This window comes from Rhea americana, unplaced genomic scaffold (genome assembly GCF_003343005.1).
Source record: "Rhea americana isolate MKP2758 unplaced genomic scaffold, rheAme1 scaffold_74, whole genome shotgun sequence".
Lineage (NCBI taxonomy): Eukaryota > Metazoa > Chordata > Aves > Rheiformes > Rheidae > Rhea > Rhea americana.
This window is the reverse complement of record NW_028186912.1, coordinates 3,792,239-3,817,039: the sequence shown is the minus strand read 5'-3', so window position 1 is coordinate 3,817,039 and position 24,801 is coordinate 3,792,239. Positions and strand designations below refer to the sequence as shown.

At 38.7% G+C, this 24,801-nt stretch overlaps 1 protein-coding gene across 1 annotated transcript in view; it reads left to right on the top strand.

The window, feature by feature from the left end:
• The first annotated feature begins 180 nt into the window (after positions 1–180).
• ACOT12 (acyl-CoA thioesterase 12) overlaps positions 181–24,801 on the top strand; it is a 29,425-nt gene continuing 4,804 nt past the window's right edge. Inside the window, exons 1-10 of the mRNA XM_085322054.1 lie at positions 181–245; positions 7,006–7,066; positions 8,113–8,214; positions 10,545–10,689; positions 12,450–12,600; positions 15,858–15,977; positions 17,339–17,489; positions 18,782–18,837; positions 19,244–19,304; positions 21,039–21,122. Of these exons, the coding sequence (XP_085178180.1) occupies positions 181–245; positions 7,006–7,066; positions 8,113–8,214; positions 10,545–10,689; positions 12,450–12,600; positions 15,858–15,977; positions 17,339–17,489; positions 18,782–18,837; positions 19,244–19,304; positions 21,039–21,122 (996 nt within the window). The remainder of the gene's footprint in view (positions 246–7,005; positions 7,067–8,112; positions 8,215–10,544; positions 10,690–12,449; positions 12,601–15,857; positions 15,978–17,338; positions 17,490–18,781; positions 18,838–19,243; positions 19,305–21,038; positions 21,123–24,801) is intronic.

Sequence of the window (24,801 nt, the reverse complement as noted above, 5' to 3'; positions counted from 1 at the left end):
AGATGGCAGCGCCCGGGGGCGGAGGGCGGCGCGCTTCGGGCCCGTCAGGCTGCGGCGCGCCCGCGGGAGGCCGGAGGGCGCCTCGGCCGGCCGTGAGCAGCTTCAGGCGGGAAAGGAGAAGGTGCCTTTTCCCAGGGAAAAGGAAAGRGGCTGGCACGTGGGAGAGCCAGGAGCACGGTGATGGTCACAGCGGTGAGGGCTGAAAGGGAGAGACTAGCAGCGGRGAAAAGGAAGGAAAACCTGAGGTACAGTAGCATAAAGGAGAGGAGAGGAAAAACTCAAATTGAGGACTGGCAAAACATGGGGGGGGGGGACAACCAGAATACAGTGTACTTTGTATTTGGTATCATTCCACTATGAGAACTTCAGAAAGTCCTGAACTAACTTTTAGAAGTTAAAGCTACATCTAAAACACTAAGAAAATTCAAGATTCTGCCATCGCTGTTGTCAATGAACTTGTCTTCCAAGTACAGCTGCATATATTAGCAGCCCATAAAAAGCCTCGTGGAGATTAGCAGATATATTTGGGGAACTCATGTCTGGATGGCAGCTCCATATGATGCAGTGACCGTAGTAGTCTCACTGTGTAGGTGTTTGCAGCACTCGGTGGTTTGCAGCTTTATTTAATGTACTCTTCCTATATAGAAAGCATTTGGATCCTGGAGAAGTGGTCCCACACAGTAACCTATGCATACGTGACTCCAGCGCATAGCAACTTTCAAGTAAAATTGCACATTTTCAGAGATTCATTTTAGCACAAAGGAATTATTTCTTTTAATGAATTGTGATTTCAGCCATATATTTACCCCTTAGCAGTACTTTTTACAGACAGATTCTGCTCTAATCATGGCAGCCTATTAACTTGATTCCCTGCTCTGAAGTGGCAGAGCCCAGCTGTTACAGTTTGCAGTAGCTCCCTTGACTTCAATTAAGCTATGATCTTCATCAGCTGTGAATCTGCCACCAAAGCTCACTTTCAATCCACCTTTTGTAATCACTTTTGCTAAATTACTCTTAGGATAGCACCATTAATTCATGCCACGGGGTTAATCCTGTCAGACACTAAGGATATTTTAACACCTTCGCTAGCTTTGCTTTCTGTGTCACAGCAAACTCCAAATGCTAGGCAGGGATTTGTTTGGCTTTAGCACCTTTCCCCCGCACTAGCACCAGCTGGTGCAGTTGCAGGGGCCTGGGCTTTGCACCTCCCTCAGTTCATATCCTGCTGCTTCAGACTTGATCCCTCTGCTGGCTGCTTGCCCCGCYTTTGAGGCTATTTATGATCTGTCGCCTTCCTACTCATCATCTTTTACCTGTCAGCACTGTGATTCTAGTCTTCTAGCGGTTAGTGACCCTTTGCCTTCATCACGGTTTGTTGTGTTTCCAAGACATGCCTGGCTTGGTGTTGCCCCTCGTACTTTAAAAGGGAGCTCCTTAGATTTCGTTACAACTCGTGCATTTCTCCCAATTCCTCTCAATGCTCACAAAAAATACCATTGAGCTGCTTTGGTGTGTGAACTCTTGCCTCTTGGGCAGATTGGATTTTGTCCATATTTCCTTGTACTTCTCTTTTTTTACCTGTGCCACTTAGGAAATGTTTTTGAAGTAGGAAGTTCCCAGTGTTTGTACCGGTCCTGTTGTGGTGGAAATTTAGCCCATGACTTGGAACTCTAGGTGCTATGATCATATAAATAATAAATTGCAATAACTTGATGTAAAAAGATAATTATTGGAATATTAAATATTAACAGTAAAGGAGATGTTTACCTTTTAAAAGTTAACTTTCCTAATTAAAACAAATAAGATGTGATATGTTTTATGGTCAAATGCATCCTAGAGAGATGACATAGTACAAACTTCAGTACAAATATTTTACAATTTTTACAATCACTGAATTTTTAATGTTTAAAATCTTGTATATATTTACATTTAATCCTTGCCTTTTTATTACTACACTAAGCACTGAGAACATGTACTTTCCTGCTTTCTGCTACTGTGACAACATTAGCAAGCCAATAGATCTTACTCCTTGGAAAATAATTCCTGTGTCTGAGAATCTTTAAGTGAAGTAATGCTTTAAGTAATGGTTTAATGTAATCACTATTCACAGTATACTGGTATGGGGGGATTGCAGAGATTTCTGTGCCTCTTTTTTTTTTTTAATCTTGTGTTATAGTTGCTATCTCTCTCTTACCAGATTGTTCGTTTTTAGAGAAAGATTTTAAACAATCAGAGCTTTTAAAACTCAGTATAATCATTATGATTACTGAATCATGTCAATATATTACCCTTATTTGCTATTTATGTTCAGTTTTAGGGAAAGACCTTAAATATTTACAGCTTTTAAAACTCACTAGAATCATTATGATCATCTGATAGCATTAAGCTACTACTCTTATTTCATGGTAAATGTTGACTTTAATCTTATTTAGCTCTTTTTAAAGAGTCCACTGTAGACTTGCATTGGGGTGATCAAAAGAAGAATTGGGAACTGCTGTGTTTCGTCTCTGTGTATCATGCACAAGAATACAGGGGAATAGCTTGCTGCAAGCACAGCATAATAATTCTGTGCCTGTGTCTCTTTTGAAGCTGAGAAACATGCTGGTGTGTCTTGTGTGACGGCATCTGTGGATGACATACAGTTTGAAGAGACTGCCAGGTACAAAACCAGCTAGTAATAATCAATTGTTTTCTTTTTAGAGATTCTTATTTGGCAGAGAGAAACAGAGGCATTATAAAATCTAAGATAATGGGCCAGTGACCTCAGATTCTCGGGACTAAGTCTCATAATTGGTCTTTTGTATCTGTGATAGCTTGACCTACTAGCAAACAGATCAATTTTGCAAGTCCAAAATAAACTGTAGTTGCTTTGACCCAGCAAACTGGATGCCAAGTGAGAAACTGATGGCCTAATGATCTTTGGCCCTAGTTAAAGTGAATGCTATGGTTCATTACTTATCTCTGTTAAATAAGGAGTACAAACCCGTGACAATTGCTGTATGAATTCTTTATTGCTGCAAGTGTTCTCTCAGTTTATTTCTAACCATATTGTTCTTTCAGCTCTTAAAGTTTGTATAACAATATAGAAATGTTTTGCATTTCTGAACATTGACTATTTAGTGAATCTACACGATAATACAGGACTTTAGGAACTTAAACTTTTGTTTAACTGTTTTTCATGATTTCCTGAGGGATATAAAACACTGTGGGAGGAAATGGCATGTTTTAGTCTAAATTTTATCTTAACAGAAACTGGAAAACATTACCTTGTAGTTAGTGCTGAGTTTAAGTGTTTATTTAAAAGCCATGGTTTGCTGGCATTTAAATAAAGCTATGCATAATAAGTTTGTTATGTTACAGAACCTGGTTTGCTACCCCAGCAGGACACAGGCAAAAGAGGAAATGATATCTGACACATTCCCCTCCCCCCTCCATCTTGCAAACTGGGAATTAGTGAGGGTTTAGATGACTGCATAGGTGGGATGGACCTGGTTTCACAGAAAAGTGCACAAAGTCAGCATTGTCAACCAAGCAACATTGGCTGAGGTGCAGAAGTGATGTCAATTTAAAACTGTTTGCAATACATGAGTGTAAAATAAGTGAACTCACGCTTCTGAACAGCAGGATTGTTAGACTAGCGGCTACTGAAATGAGAGCAGGGAGCAGTAAGAGAAGTAAGTGAGCATGGTTATGTTGAATCGAGAAATCACAAGAAGTTTTTGGTTTCAAAAAACTCAGAATGAGTTTTTATCTTGACTATAGTTGTTCTGTATTTTTAATGTTGTCCCTAGGAAAAAAAAACTTCTCTGTGAAAACTGTAATCACAGGGTCCTACAAATAAAACCAGAGTAATGCTTGTCTTTCAGGCRTAAGATTTTAGACCTCAGTAACTTCAGAGCAATTTACTTTCTTGTTTGAGGGCAGAACTGAGCATCTAAAATGTAATGAAATACCTTTTCTTCTAAATCTGTTTCTAAATGTGTCTCTGGTTCTACTTTCATTTCTGATGCCAGTGTTTCATTATTAACAAAAAGTTAGAGTACAGTCTGTAAGTATGAATAGTTTACAGTAATTATTTTTCAGCCYTAACATCCTGTCTGTAGTTTCCTAAACTTTGCCAAATCTTGCTGATTACACAAACATCTTTTAAAAATAACAGAGCACTCTTACATCTTATTCTAGTACATAAGAAAGATGTTTTGTAAGTTACTTGCTGTAAGTTTTCATTCACCTACCTCAGGTTACCGTAAGTTTTATTATTAACTCTTTGGATTAGCTATTCAGTACTTTTCAGTTGAAAAAGATATTTTTTTCACATATCTTTCCAGTTGACATGGAAAACTGAAATTCCCACAATACTGCTTTATATTGCAAAACTCAATTTTATGCCATGATAATAAATAAATCCCTCTTCCTTGTCTTAATGTGCAGCAGTTCAGTGGTAGTAAGAACATAATCTGATTTTAAGATATATTCATATGAATTTGTCAGTGCTCCATATGTAAATCGTATTCACTTTATTCTGGTATATTTCAAAAGCCCTCTGCCAGTTACAAATGGAAGTGCGATGTTCTGTGACTCCTGCCCTTAATATCTGTTTGAACGCCTGGACTGATTGGCTTTCTTGGCTTAAATAAATCAGTTTGTCCAAAGTCAGAACAAGTGATAAATGTAAAACATTTCATTTTGAAGCAGCTCCCAAAAGTACATGAAAAGACATTTTCCTGGCATCTTGTCTCTTACAGTCCCAGTTCTGACATCTTTATTTTCTGCTATGGCCAAGAACCCCGTAGGACTGTACTTTCTGCAGTGAAATATGAATCTAGCTGTGTAAGCTGAAGGGAGTCTAATTAATCTCTGAAGTTCAAACCCACCTTATTGTGGGACTGACTTCTCAGAGTGGAATCATATCCAGCCCCTTTCTGATGTTTTTGGCCTATAGTTTCCTGAACCTCTTGGACAGACCCGGGCTTACCTCTGTCAGCCGTGCTTGCACAGCGCTCTCACAAAGAGGAAGAGCGGTCAGCAGGGAAGTGTCCTGGACAAAGGCCGAATAGGTGATCTTAGTGTGGAAGAATAGTGACCTGCTGGTCAGCCTGAGGTAGAGCCCTCTGCGGGTCCCAGTTGTGCATCTGGCACACAATGTCAGATGCCAGAATAGTCTGGCATCAAGATATCTGACAGAGTGGTCATGATGTCCTCTGCAAACATCTCTAGGGGCTCTGAACTCTCTCTCTTTTAAGGAAAACTCCATGCTGTGCTATCACAGTGTCTTGTTCAATCATGGAATTTATCTGCTGAATATGATTTTGTCTTTCTTCRCCTTGTATTTTGGTGGTAACTGTAACTCTCTTGGGAGTTGAGTGTCAGATACAGAATCTTCAGAGATGTTTCAGGGTACTTGCTGAGTTCTATTCCKAAGTTTAAGGGCTTTTATTTTTTTAAAGGACTGTAGCTTTAATTTATTTTCCAAGCTTGAACATAAATGTTCCGTTGTTGTTCTGAGCACTCTCTCCTTTCTGCAGATGGGCTGGTGGTTCCCTTAGCTGTGCAACTTAGAATTATTAGGTTAATGTTTCATGGTTTTTCTTTGCGATCAGTGGTGGAGAAACTCCTCATGGATATGTTCCTCAAAAGGTGATGAGGGCTATGTATCTTCAAATGGTCATTAATCTTTCCTCTAACCAATTTTTTTTTACTCCTGTCTACTTGAAGGCTTCCGATTGCTTTTCTTGAGTGAGAACAAGAAAGGAAAAGTTTCCATGTGTTTGATTGTTCCTGTCTGGTACTGTAAAGAAGCATGTCTCCTATTCTCCATTGTAGTATTTGATAGTAACTATTTGAGATTCTAGCCATCAGAGGAGCAATTTGAGAAAAGTGATACCTTAAACATAAAAATCCTATCCATTAAATTAGGAAGAAATGATAAAGAGAACAGTTTTGGAAACTGGAGTCATACAGAGCCAAATCCTCAGCTACTGTAAATTTGTGCATTTTATAGATATTCAGGTAACCTGAATTATATTTTATTGTCATGCAGCTTGCTGCATTCTGCCTGCTTTGGAACTGATCCTTAGCAGCTCTAAGTCAGTAGCTGAAGGCAGTGGCTTGATGCCAGTTCTTTCAGCTGTGGTTCTGCCTTACCATGCGCAGCATGTGCTTTTACTGTTCTGGTCAACAAGACAATCTCAGAGTTGAAGGGAACTGCCTTCTTCCCACCTTTTTAGCATTGCTTTGTGTTAGGTTACTTGCAAGGTCTAGAGTTTTGAAAACACAGATAACCCTTGTTATCAACACATAATGCACGTTTGGGAAATTCCAGGAGGAAAGAGACAAAGAACTTTTCTCAGTGATTTAATTTTATTTAGGTAAATATATGTAACTCTACATAGATACTCTGTGCAGGTAAATGGGAAACCGGTAGCTGTTGTTCAGAACTGTGCTACTATTAGGACAGAATGGGCATGTTTCAAGCCTGTTCTTGGCCAACTTGGAAAATAAACTTATTCTCAGCTTTCAAAGAGGTCAAAGAGCAACTTTTATTCTGGCAATATTTCCTAATTTACATACATCTCTACACTAGAGAAGGCACACAAAATGTATCTTGTGCAGTCTTGCAACTGGAGGTGCKCAGTGTTTTGGTGTAACTCATGGCAAGATGTATCTTTGAGCAAGACCAGAGTCTAGACCAAAATTTCTGGGGGACCTGGGGCTTGGAGCATATCTGATGTCATACAGCTCGCAGCAGGGTGAAGGAATTAAGCTTACACGGTTTTTCAAATGGCTGTAATCTTTACTGAGCATCAGTGAAGCCTGCCCTGCGAAGAACTGTGCTAACCCTTTTCAGTGCATTTCCAGTTGAATAGGGCAGACACAAACTGATCATGGCTAATGAGATTCTTTCCTGGAGAGAAGACTTTTATTACAAATACCTTGAGAGCCAGGTCCAAACCCTTATTAAGTTGTATGATTACATCCATAAGAAGATGCTACTCTTCTTAWCAGGATTGGACAAATTATTACCATCAAAGCAAAAGTGAACAGAGCATTCAGTACCAGCATGGAGGTAAGAGATCATTACTCTTATTCCTAACAATGTTTAAAGAATAGAGGAGGAAGGTGGGAGGGGAACAATGCAATGATGGTCTAGCGCTTATTAATTTCAGAAGGAGCTTTGTGCAGGTATCTAAACAATAATGCCCCCTAATGAAAACCTGGTTTATATTTGCATATGATCTGTTACATAATCTGTGTCAGAATGGTAACTGGACCCTGAAGTCTTAACATCTTTAGCAGGTAGAATATACAGGATGAGATAGTTGGCACTGGTCACTCCAAAGCCGTTGACCAGTGTTTAAGCAGTGTTTGGATCAGAGCCCAGAGTCCACTGAAGAGGCGGCATTCTAAGCATTTATGATACAAAGGCATTTATCTCAGATATGTACATGTCTCACTGCTTACGTTGTAGCAGATGTGGCRGTGCATTATCCAATCACTTACTTAAAATCATAATTGAACCATAAGGGGTCTTTCTCCACTTTGTTTCCATCTCCAGTTTCCGTAAGTATTAATGGGAGTGATGTGAGCATGTCTCCAGGAGACTGTATTCCAAAAGATTCTAAAAATTCAAAAAAACAGAAGCTTTGGTGTGTGTCAGAACTGTTTTACAGGAAGCAATATAGTTATGTTCAAGTGTTTCTTTGTGGTTTATAAGCATATCAGGAATTTTTGCTCATACAGACCTTAAAGATTCAGATGGAGAATCCAAATGGCACATAAATAAATGGAAATAGATATCCATAAAACCAAATCTAAGTGTTTGTCCTGCTTTATATTTTACCTTAGAAGTAAAACTAAACATGCACATGTACCTGTTGTACTAAAGAACTTTTCAGGGCTCAGAGGATCTTAACAATGTTTTGAAGTGTTCAGAGGTATATTGGCAACAGCAAAGCAGTCTTGATTTTTTTTTTCCTTTTATTTTTTTCTCTTTTTTATGTGTTAGRCCATGATTAATTTGATAGACACTACATCACTTCTCAACTCAATCAACAATGATGTAATATTTTTTTTTCTGTTTGTCCCCTTCTCTCACTACCTACTTCCATATAGGTTGGCATCAAGGTTACGGTACAGGATACTTTGGCTAATGTAGAAAAACTTGTGAGTGTGGCATATGCAACATATGTAGCCAAACCAGTTGGCGCTGGAAAGGTATTATTTATGTTTCGTTTTATGCTTAAATTTACTGGGACTACATTTCTGTGAAATAACCCAATTTTTCTCATTGTGAAATACAAGAAAAGGTTGCTATCTCTTTCTTCTCTGATCAGTAATAGAAAAACAACATGAAGTCCATACTATAAATAGTTCTTTGGTTTTTGTTTTTTTAATTCTGATCTCTGCTCTAAAGTTTTTTGGCTTTTTCATTGTTTGCACTTTCACTTGCGAATTTGCTAGTAATAGAATTGCTGTCTTTATAGGGAATGTAATGTTGACAACGGCGGGGCAATATCACTGAAAGAGATCCGTGTGAGTCTGCAGGACCTCTCCTTTTCAGAAACTGATCTACCCAGATGTTGAAAGCTGCTGGATTTTTGTTGTTGTTGTTTATTTCTTTTAATCCTTTACTCTCTCTTCTGAGGCAGCTGTTCCAAGGCACAACTATTCAGATAGGAGACGTTATTTTTAAGCTAACTTCCAATCTAAATTAATTCATTGCCATTTATGTTAATTAGTTTTCATGCTGATGTTGTTTCTTCTCTTTAGTGTTTGCCTCCCTGGAGGTGTTTGTAGAAAGCAGTTTGGCCTTCACATTGCTATACCAGATAGGCCCAGTTCTTTTAAAGTTTTCTTACGAGAAAGGCCATATATGCCTCAGATCCTCTGAATAAACTCCCTTTGTATCTGGTACTCTACTTTCTTGAACATAAGTGACTTAGAATCACAGAATCACAAAATCGTGTGTCACGTCTCACTTTCCTGTCTCATTCCATGAATTCTGAAAGCACGTCTGCCCTTCTAACTTCCATTGCAGGTTGGCAGACCAGAACCATCCGATGAGCAATTAATATATTCAACCATTTCTACTTTCTCTTCTGCAATGATATACTACAGTTTGCAGAAGAAACAGATTGAAACATTTTTTTTCCAAAACTAAAGCACTGTCTGTCTGTGAGAAGGTAGTGGGTAAATTGGTTAACCTGAGAGCACTAAAATACTATAAAATARTGCTTATTTGTTACTGGTGTGATATTGTATCTGTGACATTGCCTGTTAACCTTCTGTTCAGATTTCCAGGGAGGTTATATCAGTATTACATTGGTGACAGTTACTAAGATAGTTAWTTAAGGTTAGGGCGGTCATGCCCAAAGGGTTTTTGAGACCAGTTCAAARTCCATGAGAAATTAAAATCTTGGAGAAATTAGCACTTTTTTCAAACCCACTTTTCTGAATGAGTATTGCCGAAGTTGTGCACAAAGCAACAGTATACTCTCACCATCTAATTCTTCTAGCTGAGCTGGCTGGAAAAAGCTAGGAAGCTCTTGAGCAGGGACAGAGACGGAGCAAAGAAACTAAAAGAGGTTTTGAGTGAAGACTCACAGGCTGAGAAATGCTAGCAGCACTGCTGCAGGACACAAAAGGTTGGTTTTGCGTGAGTTGCAGTTCTTGTGCTGTACTGTAAACTTCCTAAGAGAAGACCTCACAGATAAATCACACAAGTGGCTGTTCACTGGCACCTCTGCAGTAAATATAATACTTTTCAGAATCCAGTGTGGAATTAGATTCAGTTTGGCGCTGAACTGGCATGCATGGGAATTTGCACTTAAGCAGAAGACCTTGTATTGGCAAAAGAAGAATGTGCATCTGGGCACAACTAGCATTTAGGGCATAAATCTAATGTCAGAAGCTGCATGAACTGCTGTGTGTTTGTGTGCCCCTCAATGCTCACCTCAGAAAACCAACATTCCTTTTAAAATAAGTTCTCAGATAGTCAGGGATAGATTCAATAGGCTGTGTGTATATGGAGTGAACTGTAAGAGCAAGAGGGAGTTGACTATTTGTGTAGTGAGCGAGAATAGGCTCTGGGGTACACTTGTCCATACACTGCACCACTGCTCAGTGTGGCTGGATTTCTTTTGCTGATGTGAAAATGTTATGCTCCCACCTTTCAAATTAGGGTTTATTTCCCCCCTTTTTTATGTTTCTTCAATTAGAGCTGTTTTAAAAAGTATGTGCTTTCATGCATTTATGCTTCAAAATAAAAGCACTTTGTCATTGCGTTTTAACAAATAGTCATGTTATGAAAGTGGAAAGGGGAAAAAAGATAATGCAAAATCTCTTGAACTTTAACTCTGCAATTATAAGTATTAACAGAACTCATCCTCTTGGATAGTTGATAGCAAAGAATTGTAGAAAATGCTAATGCAAATATTCTTTTATTCAAACTGTATCTGAAGAGCTATTTTCAGTTCAGAGTGCACCTTGTTATGACTATCCAATTAAGATAGTTTCTTCCTTTTTTTTTTTTCTTATTTGCATAGATTGAATTGAAACCTGTAAAACTTCTGTCTAGTCAAGACCATTTGGAACATAGCCTGGCTACYGAGAGAAGAAGAATCCGACTGGACTATGAACGAGTCTTTCAGAACCTAATGCAGGAGAGTAATAAGGAAGATGATTACTATGGTCAGTATAGAACAACAAACAGTTTATGGGTAGCTAGAAGGGAAGAAAAAAACAACCTGAAGAGTGTAGCTTGTTGAGGTAGTAGTCTCAGGTTGGAAGGGGAGTGCCAGGTTTTGAGGATGTGCAAGACAATTATTCTAATACAGTAGTATTTTTTCCTATTTTGGAAAATTCAGATTTAAAACACAGGATTGAAGGTAAAATATGCATTAAATGTGCAATGCAGGTCTTCATATAGGTTGTATGTATAGCATTTAATGAGCTACTTTCATGCCTTGAGATTATTCTCAACAAGCAGGCAAAACTCAATTAYGTGGTGATCAAAATAGGCAGAAAAATCTTAAAACCTCCTCAGGACCAAATGTGAAAAGCTGAGGAGAAACATGTTTGTCTTGATCTCTGATGGTATTCTCTGTCCTTAAAAACAATTGTACTCAAAGTTGTTGTGGTCCTCTGCAACAAAAGTTCTTTACAAATGTTTTAAGAAATCCAGTATTTGCAATATCTGAGACATAATTCTGTATAAATAACAGACATTATATGTTTTTACTGGGGAAAGATAAAAACCTGTTGTAAATACAAATTCTGGTCTTAACAATTTAATAAGATTGTGTAGAACAGAAGAGACTGCTGCAAGAAAGCAAGTATTATGACTTGATACCATCAAAGTCAAATCAGACACTGATGAATTTGGTTTCCATTGCCTTGCCCATAAGTTTCCTGGAAGGATCCTGCGTCACTAACACTATGGAGGATGTAGGACAAGCAAAATAGGGGAAAGAGAGAGGGGGAAATACTGTATATGCTTCCAGGTAGCAAATAGGCATAAATAACATCCAAAAGCRAAGTTTGTCATTCAAGTCCATGTTATGCAACAGCTTAAATAGGTCTAAAGTGCACATGAGTCAGATGTGTCCACACACACATACACGCATATATACATAACCGTAAGGTTAGTGAGGGGAAAAATCAAAAGTACATTTCAGGTCAAGTAGCATGTAGCACAGGTGAACACTTTTTAAGTGACTGATACCGCCTCGTGCTTGAACCTACTGTAGCAAAATGTAACTGAAAAAAAGAAAGATTACAGTGAGAATATATGACTAAGCATTTGAAAGTGGAATCAGAAAAGTTCAGATAATGGAAGATGGTTACAAATTCAAATCAGTATTTATCTCTTTAGTGTGTGTGCATGTTCTATATTGTCTCTAATAATCATAGTATTTCTGAGTAGCAGGTTATAAAACAATCATCAAAACACTCTTACCTTAATTAGGCACATTAGCACAGATGCAGGTYGTACATGGGTGTCAAAGTCTACGAAAGGCATTTGAATAGAAGATAAAGTACTCAAACAACGTCCATTACAGGTCATGCATAGCAGTCATGAATAATCACAAATACGTGCTGAGATGTATGGCCTGCCTATGTTCTCAGCTACCTGAGTTTCACAGTTACTGCTTCTGACACAGCTTGTTTAAGGAACGGGGATGGCTAAGAAGGATCGATCACTCTTCTGTAACATAACCACGTGTGCTCCATCCTCATCTCCTCTTGGAAGAACAGAGCAAATGTTCAGCCTCTTGCTGCCCTTGGAAAGGACAGAGGCATTGCATGTCTGTCTTATTTTAAGTATCTTTTTCATCATGCCTGATGCAAATGGCACTCTTCAGTAATAGGAAATTGCTGTTTTGTTCTTGGCTATGTAACGTATTAGTTGATCTGAAATAAACCATTAATACATTGCKGCCACATTTCAGATACTCTTAAAGAAGAAGATGCAGTTTCAACTGACCTTACTCATGTGCAGAGTATTGAGCTTGTCTTGCCTCCTCATGCAAACCATCATGAAAATGCTTTTGGTGGCCAGATCATGGCTTGGATGGAGACAGTGGCTAGTATTTCAGCAAGGTACTTCTCTGTGTCATAGTCTTTGTATATGGTTCTGAGTGGATATATACCTCAATTTTAATGTTAAGCACTTCACCAGGATTTATTTTAATTTAAAAATAAATCCCCAAATCTTTGCAACTTCTCTTTCTCCTATTTGGTCTTTCCCCTATTTGGTACATACCCTATGGCACCCCTGCCAGCATGCGGGTGAAATACTGTTTTCTGCCTGTGGCTCTGTGGCAAAAGAGGCTATGTTTTTTGCCTGAAACTCTCTGCAGAGATTCATCATCAAAAATAGGAATAGAAACCAGGCCTCGTCATGGTTGATGCAGTGTTTTAAAAGCAGAAGTAATCTTCAAGCCAAGATAAAACTGATATAAACCCTGTATCAATTGATAACAGGGTCTAAAAATGGATATAAATGAATTCTAAATAATATTCTGTAGATAGTTATGCTAGAGGTAAGAATAAGTCATGGAAAAAGGATCTGAAGAAACAGATTCTGTTTTGCTGGTGCTGACAAAGAATTGAAGTGTAACCTTGGGCAAATCACATAACCTCTCGGTCTCTTAGAGTCCCACATTCTGTGGATTGTAATGTTTTTAGCAATTTAAAGGACTTTGACATCTTCAGGTGAAAAGTGCAAAATATTTTTGCAGCGCTTTCTAGCATTGCTGGTCATTATGACTGAGGCATATAATCATTTAATTTCTTTCCCTGAAATCGAACGGTTGCTTTTCTCACTCCTTGCTCTTGGGCTCTATACAAAGCTTCTTTGTAAGCAGGACTTGAATTTCAGTTTGAATTCTCCTTGCATACCAAATGACCTAATTCACTGCAGGGATTTTAGACATGTTTTCGTTTTTTAACTTTAATAATTAAATGACTCTCCCATTCATTATTCATGTAGTTTTGATTTGTAGCTAGTAGTTGTACTGGTAACAACACATTTTCTGTAGTGGTTGGATAAACAACTCTTTTTATTAACAATAGAATGCACTGACCTTATCCCAGTGCGTAATTCCATTGGCTTCAAAGGAATTATTTCTGATTTGGGCCATAATCTGGCCCATAATAATTAGCTGTTTTCATTTGATAGATTTGACCTAGATAGAGTCACTATTAGGTTTAAAAACAGAAAGGAAACATCAACAAACCAGGTAGTGAAAATATTTGCTTTGGAACAATGAATGTCAGACATGATTTGTTACGTTGAAAATATCAAGAATAACAGTTGATGGCAGGGGGTCTGGATGAAAACAGATTCTGTATTTTAGGCTTGAGAAATAGCTAATTCCACTACAAACCTTTTTGAAGCCACTCACAATTAGATCTGACCTTTGAAGGTGCTAGTTAAGAGTTGCTATGGCCACAAATTCTAGTGGAAGAGGGGTAGTTCTTGAAAAATATATTTCTAAGAGTATTTTAAAGGTTATTTTCCCACACACCTCACCCCTCCACACACAGGTTTTTTTAGCTGGACAGTAATTGAACATCTTACAGATAGGCATTCGAATGGCTTTACTGCTATTTGAACTGGATCTACCCTTTCTTGATGTTTTACACTTTCAGTAAAAGTATTCAGAGCTTAGTTTTCTTGGGAAAAAATGTGCTTAATATTTAGGCTAAACTTCCCTTTAGTTCCTCTCTTATTTTCAGTCATATTGTGTTTGCATCTTTATCGTGAATGTTGTAAATGAGGTCAACATTTAGCATTTTAAATAAGAAGAGCAAATTACTCTTAATGAAATTACAAAGTCGTTTGAATGTATTAGTCTATTAAAAAGATGTACCAGTCAGTTAATTAGCAACAGATAATTGTGCACATTTAACGATACCGGTACATTAGTTTACGGAATGCAATTGAGTTCAAAGCTAAGAACAACACAAAATTGTATTTTCAAGTTTTAAAAGTGCAYGACGAAAATCTATTCAGATGTGCGTATGTGATTCTTAGACTTTTGCTCACATGAATGAGAGTAAAATGTGGCTTTTCAAAGACTAAAAATAAATRGCATTATCTTATATTGTTTTCTATTTATGTGATGCATAGAGATCCCAGTTAAGAGTGTGACTTTGATTACACTTAAGTTGTGCCTGCTTCAAAGAGCTTGCAAACTAGATTCCAGTTCTGCAAACTTTAAAGCTGTATCTACATTGCAGATATTTTCTGTCAGGGCTATAAAGGTCGGAGAAGTGGTGGGTTAGTGGGATTCCCTAGCGTAGATGCCGTGACATTGCAGCCTTATTCTTTTAGCAGTGTAGTTGTGTTTGATCAGGTATGTGTCTGTTTTCTTCTACTGTACTTGTCCAAAGAGCAGCTTTGCTACTACAACCGTGGCAAGGGCACTCTCCTGGCAGAAGAAATCATTTGTACTAGTCCAGCAAAGTCTTACAAAGTGGTTACAGCCTGTATCGCAGGCATTTCAAAAAGATCCACTAGGATAACTCTGCTGAACCTGACCAATGTGATTGAATGCCTTGCAGGATCAGCTGTGAAATAAAGAGGCGGATGAGTGGATGCAATATGCAATTGGAAGGACAAAGGAAACAAAAGTATTAAGACTTGTTTATATTTAGTACACTGCTTTGTCCTGATCTTCTAAAATTTAATCAACAACTCTGAGTTTCTAGATTGATAAGGGATTGGTTCAACATCTTGCTGTTCCTTTGTATGTTCAGAGATTAATTTGCAAGCTCAGCACCAGTAAATATGTATTATTCCGAAAACCAGAAATGATTTGACAAACAAGCAAAAAAATATATATTAAGAAGAATTGACAGATTGAAATTTCTGTTGCTTGAATGCTGTTTCTGGTGCTGAACTTTTCTGTTCAGGTTTCTTTAATTGCATAAAGACTTTATGATCCGGCATGTTTATGTATTGAGCAATATTCTACTCCCCATGCAGTCATATGGAAATTAAAGAAACTCTTGGTGAAGTAGTTACTCTGTAGGTAAGGGATTTATGATCTGGCTCCAAAAGAAGGTAATACCAAGCAGTGAGAATTAATTAGTCAGTATTTGCAAAGTGTGTTGAAGATGAAACAGCATGATATAAATTGTATTATTATATTTGAGGCCCAAATTATATGCTGTTGGAGCTGAACATGTTAACTGTATTTCAGTGAGTTATGGAAGAAATTAGTTATATACTATTCTTGATTGTGCAAAACTTGCTRTAATCACTACCTACTGCCAACCTAACAAAGGAGTTACCTTTACAAGACTATGTTTTGCTCTGTGTCTCTTCTGGTTTTTTTTTTTTTTTTCAGCCGCCTTTGTCATTCATATCCCATCTTGAAATCGGTTGATATGTTTAAATTCCGGGGACCATCTGTTGTAGGTGACCGCCTTGTCTTCAATGCGATTGTGAACAATACATTTCAGAATAGGTAAAGCTATTCATATGTTTGTGTTTCTTGACTTCTCTAACACCAGCTTAACTGCATGTTTCAGGTTTCAGCCATCAGTGGGATTTACCTTASTGAATGAAAGATTTTTGCAATTTTTAAAAACTTTATTGAGTGAAAGTTTTCTCAAAATTGTTTTGACTTTCACTCTGAAAAATTAAAGATTTTTCATAGCCAAATCCCAGTCCTACAAATTCTGACTGTAAACATCACTCTGAAGTTCAGAGATTTTCCAGGGATGTTTTGGTCTTAGGGCTTTGATCGATCAGAAAGCTCCAACTTGCTGCCAGGCTTTTCCWGTTTTGGCATTTGTTGCCAGTTTTGGGTTCCAGTTATTGCTGGTGGCTAACAAAATTTGTATTTGGGTTTTGGGTTTTTTTTTTTTTTCCTTTTTCTTCCCAGGAGTGTTTTGGGTGCACACAGGGCTTTGCCAGTTGCAGTTTGGAATAAATGGCTACAGCCTAAATGAACCTTTACCTTTGTCACAGAGGCAGGGTGGAGTGTAGGATCATTGTAAGAGTGAAACATGCATTTGGGCACGCTAAACACCTGCTCTTGGGATTCAGTTCTGTGACTTTTGACCAGTCTTCCACAAATCCTGCTTTTGCTAATGGTTGCTCTCTTTTTTCTCTTTCCCATGCACGCACTAAGTCATTTGCTGTGGTGTTTGCCCCACAGCGAATGACTCCCTTCTGAACTTTGGCAAAGGGATTGTGACTTGGTAGCTCTCTGCAAGGCTGGTTTCCTCATCCACAGGAAAGGTCCTTTGGGCCAAAGGACCTTTTGGTCGCACCAGGGGTGTGATACAATTTACGCTGAGCCCTCTCCCATTAGCTGGGCCCTTATTCAGAGCAGCAGGACCTAGTCACATAGGACAGGTCGTGCRATGTAAAAAGACAAGCTGCAGAGGGCAGAAGCTAAAGTAATCCCTCCCCCAACTTTTGTGGGACAAAKGCTGTCCTGGCATAGCTGTTCTGTGGCTGCTTGGTAGGTATATTTGATCCCAACAGAACGCTAGCAGAGCACCTTCGTGCTGTGCATCTGCTGAAYGTCAAATCAATACCATCCTGCTCACTTTTGCTGTCTCTTCTTGGTCTCCTCATTGGTGTTTCCGTTTTGCTACTCTGCTGATTTTTCTTCTCTTTTTACTAGTGCTATATATATCTAGTGCCGCTTTCTATTTYGTCCTGTCCAGACTGAGTAATTTATTTTCTATGCTACAGAACGTACTTGGGTCAGACTTCCTGCATCCATGAAGTCTGCAGCAGTCCTGCTTAGTATGTCTCAGGCTACTTCTGCATCACTTAGAGTAGTTCAATAATTAATTTAAACTCTTATTTCAGTGCGGAGGTTGGTGTCCGTGTTGAGGCTTATAACTGTGAAGAATGGATCAAGGACCAAGCACGGCATATTAACAGCGCTTTTCTCATTTTTAATGCTGTAAATGACAAAGGAGAGCTGCTCGCCTTCCCCAAAGTTAAACCTGCTACAAAGGTCAGCTCTCATTCTGAGGAGCAGGGTGAATGTGTACATGGGATTATGTGTCCAGGCCAGCACACTGCATGTCACTTCAAGAAAAGCAAGGACTAAACAAGGCAGTGCACTGAAATTCATCTTCTTGGGGAACAGAAAACCTCCTTTAGAGGGCTGAGAAAGCACCTAAATGAAATGTTTGCTTTTGAGTGTGAAATTTGCTAGACTTCAGCCAACTGAATCTGAGAAGTCTAGTGGAGGATGGTCTGTAGTTGATGGAGGGGGAGGATGAATCTGCCTTTTGGAAGCACCTGTCTGTACAGGCCTTGTGTAATTTCCACTGACTGTAGAAGATGCCAAGACAACAAGAAACTGACRGAAGCTCTTAAGCATTAAATAGATAAAGTCACTTTTATAAGCTCTTAATGAAGAAAAGAAATAGAATTAGTAAAGAAGTTCATGGGAATCAGCTCCCATGATCTGGGTGGGCTGTGCAGTTCCTTTGACATGGTGATTTAGCAAATGCTTCCCTGAAAGTGGTTCATTAAGCGCTCAGAGCAGTGCAAATACTGTTTTTGAATTGTTTGCTGTTTTATCACCTGTCCTTAACTTACTGGTCCAGTTATGTGATTTTTTTTTTTTGAGAGCCTGCATAGACAGGAATTAAACATTTGACAGCGATGGATTTAGGTTTTGTAGGAATAGCAATTGGGCAAATAAGTCAAGCTGGGCAAATAAATCAAAACAGTGTACCAAGTGAGGTAATAAGGTTCATCAGTGCCCACTAGAAATTGTTGCAGGAGRAAACATTGAAGGGCAGATTACATCCATTTGCATCATGCTTGCTTCTGATTTTCAACGGCTGTATTGCTCTGTGCCCCAGCTCAACGTGCACTAAAACAGTCCAGACTTCTCTCATACTTTGAACGCTAGAAAATGGTGAATTGGATTAATAGTTTATCTGGTTGGTGGCACATTTGAGAGGAATAAAATGTTCTGTGCAGTACTGCACTGCCCCAGCTCTCKCTGGACTAGGACTAAAGTTCTAGGAGTATACTGCTGTGAGGATACTTTTTTTTTATTGGATTGTTTTTGCCAACTTAAGGGGTCGCTGTAAAGTGAAAAGTAAATCACTGACTCAGGTTAAACTGGGGAAAGTCCAGTATACAGTGTGTAGTTTATTTTTAATACATCTCTGGGATTTGTCTACCTGTAAGAAATTTTTAGTTGTTACTAAGTTGCACAAAATTGTCAAAATAGAATGTGCCCTAGTTTAATCAGGTTTATTACTGTCTGGTTTACTTCTTGCAAAGGATGGCATGAGGCGGTATCATGGAGCTATTGCACGAAGGAGAATTCGACTAGCCAGGTATGGCTAGGTTACTAGGAGAACTTGATTTCAAAAACTTTAATTTCTAATGTATTCTCTGGAAAAGAAATCACTTGCTAAGTGGTCAAAATCTGCTCAAACATAACTGTTACACTGCTTAACTTTCCAAATCTTTTTGTCTGAGTTGCATTGAAATCATTAGGGGCTGTTCCTCTCATAAAGGTAAATAGTTAGCTCTTCAGTGTATTTTGATTCCCTATCACTATTGGAAAGAGAAAGGATGTTTTGCATGTATTGCATACCTATCTTGCAACTGAAGATGAATTAAATATTTCTAAAGTATTTAGAAGGCACTAAAGCCTATAGAAGTGATTGTTATTAGCACATATTGAAGGAAGWGCAAGAACCAATTCATACTACTATTTTCTTTTGAGCTTTGTTTTAGAAAATACATMCTTTCTGGTAAGGAGGACAAACCTTCTGATCTCTGGGAGAGAAGCAACCAGGTAATCTTTAGGTCATGTCCTGTTGTCTGCCTGCATAAAATGGTGTATTTGTACGTTTTTTGGATGTGTACAACGGTTGCATGGACTTTCGCGGTTTCCATACTGGACCAGCTGTACTGTCAGTGATATTACAATATACACAATACAGAAGTATTGTGATAATTATGGAAGAATGGATAAATGTGGAATTAAATAATTTTTTTTCTTCTGAGAAAAAAACAGCAGAGTAGATGCTTCAGTATCAGTTTTAAGTTTCATACAGAGCATAGAAAATGACTCTAAGATAGAATCTGCAAACTGTTTTAACAAGTTGTCCAATAACTTTAGCAGAGCTAAAGACAGGTTTCCTGCAGATTTATGTCCTGATGTCCTGTCTTTTCCTTTCCCTGCAGTATTAATTCCAGTGCCCGTCCCTCTTCTGTGTCCTTTATTGCCTTGTCACTGGGCAAGGCAAAGTGCATGGACCAGCTAGTTCGGAGCTGTGTGTGTGCTTATTCACCAATTGGGCGTTGCTAACTAGAATGTTTTAACAGGTGAATTTTTCTGTAGAGAAGCTGATTTGTGTCTGTCTCCCTTTCCCAGACACTAATTTCCACTAAACTTGTAGGAATTTTATTATCTCTGATATTTCAATCTCCATTTCAAAATTGAATTTGAAATGTTAGAAGTGTGTGGGCTGTAGGTGTGGCCATACCAACAGACATGGCCAGTGAAATAGCATAAACTTTGTTTCAGTGGAAAACAAAGGTGAGAAGATACGTTCATTCCAAGATGCACTGCATCGAGTGCATGTGTTTCTAGTTTGGATATGCTGGGCCATTAAATGTGCCCRTGTCATAAAGTAAATAGCAATGAACCTGAGCTTAGGTGGATTTATGCACACCCTAAATGTTGTTTCAGTGCAGAATTTTTGTGACTAAAGTTTCATTCTAGCTAATCTCTCAGTGGCTCTTGGAAATTTTACTGGATCTTTCTCTGTTACTTCTAGAAGTAAGTAAATAATAGTTGGAGTTTTATAATGCAGGAAGTGATTTGCTATTAACAGTGGCATCACCATTAGAGTTTTAATCCTGTGAACACAGAWTTTTTTTTCTACCAGAAAATAAATATAAATATGAACACAGTGTTAAAAATGGATTACTCAAATATATTTAATATTAAATGGAAATAAGTAATTTAAGACTTCTTAAGCTATACATTCTTTTTGTACAACATTTAAATTAGAACTCCATTTGCTGTAGTCAAGCATAAACAATAGGCAGATCTGTACTCCCTGTGCTCTGAGCCCTCTATGTAAAGCAACTGCTAGGGTAGACCACAKCTTGATAGCAATGGAGAGGTTAATCTTCTAGTTGATTTTAATTACTTATGAGGAAAATGGACAAAACTATTAATTTTGTGGCCTCAGAGGTTACCTGTATTATCTCTCTGGTGGTCACAGTTGTTCTGCTCTGTTTTATAATCAGAGAAGCACAAATTAGAATTTCATTGTTGTTGTTTAATTAGGATTGTTTTGCCATCAGCCATGTGAGCACGTAATCTAGCTATTGGAAGTATTTAATTCAGAAACTAGTGGACTGTGTTTTCTGGAAGGAAAACCCTTATGGGGAAAATACACATTTTTTTGTGATTCAGGGGTAATGATAGAAAAAGAGCATCTCATTTTTAGAATATTTAGTAAAATGTAAAAGTACTTTTACCTCTTTGTTTTCAGCGATATTTCTTATATTTCAGGTATATTTAAGTTACAGCAATATAGCTACGCTGACACACTTGGCAGCAAAACCTGGATGGGAAATAACCAGTACGCTGGGTGATGTAAGTACAGAATTGTGGAAGGGCTGCGTGGCCACTTCAGTTATGTTTCATTATAAGAGGCAGGTGGAGAAAAGCAACATTTTACATCTGTAGATAAGTTCATTGGCCTGGTAAYGTTTGGTTTATTGTGGCTAGGACTGAAAAGCAAAACTCCTAGAAATTCCCTGAAAGGTTGTAAAGCACTGTGCACACTAGAAGTCATGGAGGTGTTCAGAGACAGTCCCRAGTGGCTGGTAGAATGTAGGATCCCAGGAGGCCGGGGATCCGAGCAGCTCCTCAGTTGGGCTTATTGAGCAACCCCCAGGACAGCATAAAACACAAACGAACAAGCAAAACCCTGCCTCGTTTCTGTGAAAGCTTTGGCAAATTTGAAGCGTTTCTGACGTTTCACCAAACTGATTCCTTTGAAACACCAAGCTTAGAGACATCTCTGCCTAGGCAGTGAGATCTGTTGGGCATCTCATCGCTGTGGTAAACAAAATGTGTGCGGCAGTCTGCAGTGTACTGCCTTTATGAGCTTTACAGCTGATATATAGGAAATGTTTTTAAGAAGTAGGCATTATCTTGTGATACACAGATGCTGTTATGAAAAACAATAGCAAAAAAATTTAATAATTGAGAAAAATCAATTTTAACCCAGTTACAGTGCATGTTTTTCCAAACTTTAAAGAGAAATCTATTAAGCTTTGGATTCTGAAATTTACTTAGTCACTGGTAGATTACTTCAAGATCACACAGATTCAGAGATTTTAGGGAGACTGGAAGAGAATTAAGATCTTTTAGTCTAATCTCCTGCATATCGCACTCTATAAAACTTTGCCTACCGATCCTTGCTTCTAGTCAATAAATTACTTAAGTTAGAGCACGTATGCAGAAAAGACCCGAATTCATAAGGAATTATGATGGCAAATCTGTTGGTTCCATGAGTAGGTGGCTGCAGTGGTTAGTCACTTTCACTGAACGCTTGCATCTTCTCTCTTCAGTGTTGGTCTTCAGCTCAAACCCTGTTCTTGTTGACACTGTTTTCTGCTAGATGCAAGGATAATCTAGATGGACAAAGGAGCTGAGTAGTCTGTTCATTCACAAGCCAGTGGGCCCTTTCGTAGCTCTTTCCTGTGCCTTGTCCTCCAGATTGTCTTGCTTCATGTCACCCTGTTCCAAATAAATCACAGAGAGCCCTCATGGTGGGATAAGGAAGCTTAAACAGTCAGGAACAGTCAGCAGCGTCGAGTGTTGTCTTCGAGCTTCTGCCAAGGGTTTATCATTGTCCATGCCAAACTTCCTTTCTACTTCCACTGGAACTGCCTCAGTCCAAATTTTTCTGTCGTAAGCATTTGAAACCTGTAATGGAACAAGCATCAAATATTGTGAAGAAATTACTTCATTCAAAAAAATTATGCATATTCTGGAAGGCTTTCYAAACAGCATCATGTGCTTTCCCTTTCAGCAAGCCACCAGCTATCTTCTTGCATTAGTGGAGTTTGGTACTTTCCCCCATTTTTGAGTATCTTAAAACAGTGTTCATATAAGACCTGGCTCTAAGCCATTCACTTCTCATCTGCTAGAAGATCTTGATCAGGTGTTCCCAGCTGCATTAGTTCATCTAATTGAAATAGGTATCTTAAATCCAGGAAATTTCAGCTCAGGCAGGCCATAGGATGCAGATCACACTGCACTCAGCAACTGGAAGTAGCCATCCATTCCCATTCAGCTGGACCTTTCTGCACAGTCCGACATTGTCAGTTGTTAGCTATTTCTTAAAGCRGCAGGAATTCAGGGTAGTACGCTGTTCTCCTTCCTGGAAGGATGTGCCCAGTGATGTCAGAAGCAAGCAGAGGGTACACCTGTCCCTTTCCATGTGAGACTGTATGATTACCACCAAGTTAGCCCCCTAGATGGATGAAATTTGCTCTTTGGCAAAGAAAATGAGAGTGAAACTGGCCTTGGAGCTTCTGTTTATAGAAAGAAAGGAGCAGTTCCAGTCTCCTTAGGCTTTACCTGTCCAGCATCTCCAGCCAGATTTACACCTGTCCTTGGATCAGTGATTGCTAGTATAGATGCAGCCCCAAGGAATGCTCTCTGCCATTTCCACTTAATGGAACTTACTGCTTTGGCAAATGTTGCTCTGTCTCACTTTTCACTGGTTTGTGTTCATTTTTGTCACCCCTACTAAAGCGTAGTAAACATGAGCACAAAGAAGCATGCTTAGTAAACTGTTACCTACTACTTTTCGTCATGTTCCCTTGCTAGTTCRGGCCACCACACTTCATAGCTGTCCTCTGTTCTCTGCACTGCTGCTCTCTCACTGCAGACTGGATCGTGTGCAAGGATTTAGAGTATTCAATGGCAAAGGCACAGAACATTTCACTTAGAAATGAAAAWTAGTTAAATCTTTTTAGATCTCACATCTTAAGATGTGAGAAGCAAATTAGCACATCGGATTAGAATTTGAGTCTATTAATTGTCCATCTTTTTCTGCCCATCTTTTTTCATTATACAAGTTTATGAAACACACCAAGCCCTGTTCTTGCCAGGGTTGTGTGAACTTTGTTATATACAGGTTGTTTCTTTTAAATTCTCTGTTGCGGGGTTCAGACCTAAGGCTAGAAATGTACCTCAGATAATCTAGATAAGATATTGCGAGTATGGGACAGTTCAGCAGTGCAGATTTATTGAAGTCTCTGACAATAGAGGCAGAAATATGTTTTGAAACAATTTTTCAGTTCAATTTTTGCATGATACAGAGCACCCAGAGTTAATGATAAAGAGTAGGGGCATTTTGGAAGGAGAAATGTTCACCTGTTTTAGGGAGAGGGAGTGTAGGCCAATGCGTGACTGATTTACATGGACAAAGGGAGTTAAATAACTTAAATTCTATTATGTGCCTTTTCCGACATCTTTGTGTCTTTTAAACACAACCTACTGGCCTGCATAGCTTTAGGGGGTGGTTCAGTGAGGTAATCCATGTGTCATCGAAAATCATCCCTGTTAAACCTTGGCTAGCACTTTTTTTAAAAAATGGTCCTCTTTGGATATCTGTAGTTAAGCTCTGGAAGCCTGCGGTGCCTGGCATTGCTGGCTATGTTCCAAAATCCTGCTGGGAGGGATGGCAGTCGGTTGGTTTGGTTTTGTTCTGCTCTGGTTTGTACTGCCTCACATGTGCTGCAGGGAYGTTTGTCTCATCTGCGTGGCCTCACTCCAGCTCCTTCCCACTCACCACTGTCACATTCCAGTTAGATTCTGCTCAGAAATTCTAAGTTTCTAGAAAGTTTCAAATAGCCATCTCTTCARATAAGCCCACTTCATAAAAATTTCCTACTTTCCTTTCTAGAAATTGTACTGTTACCTTGCCTTGCATTCCTGTATTTATGTAACTTCAACTGCTTGAGGGTTAGGTTATAAAAACGTAGAATTCTGGACAAGTACCTACCCAGGTTTAAAGTCTAATCTCTTGGCACCAATCCCTGCTGCAGTGTTCACAGAAAGCAATGCAAGAGGTGGTCAGMTTTTCCCCTTACTTTTTAGACTCAGTGGACTCTGAGGCCTTYTTAAGACTTCCTACAGCAGGGTGGAGAAGAGGTAATTACTTAATTCCTAAATGGATGTGCTGTTTATGAAAGTGATGCCTTCCACGTGATCCTGGCTTTCCAGGCAGAAGAAAAATACACTGAAATAACTC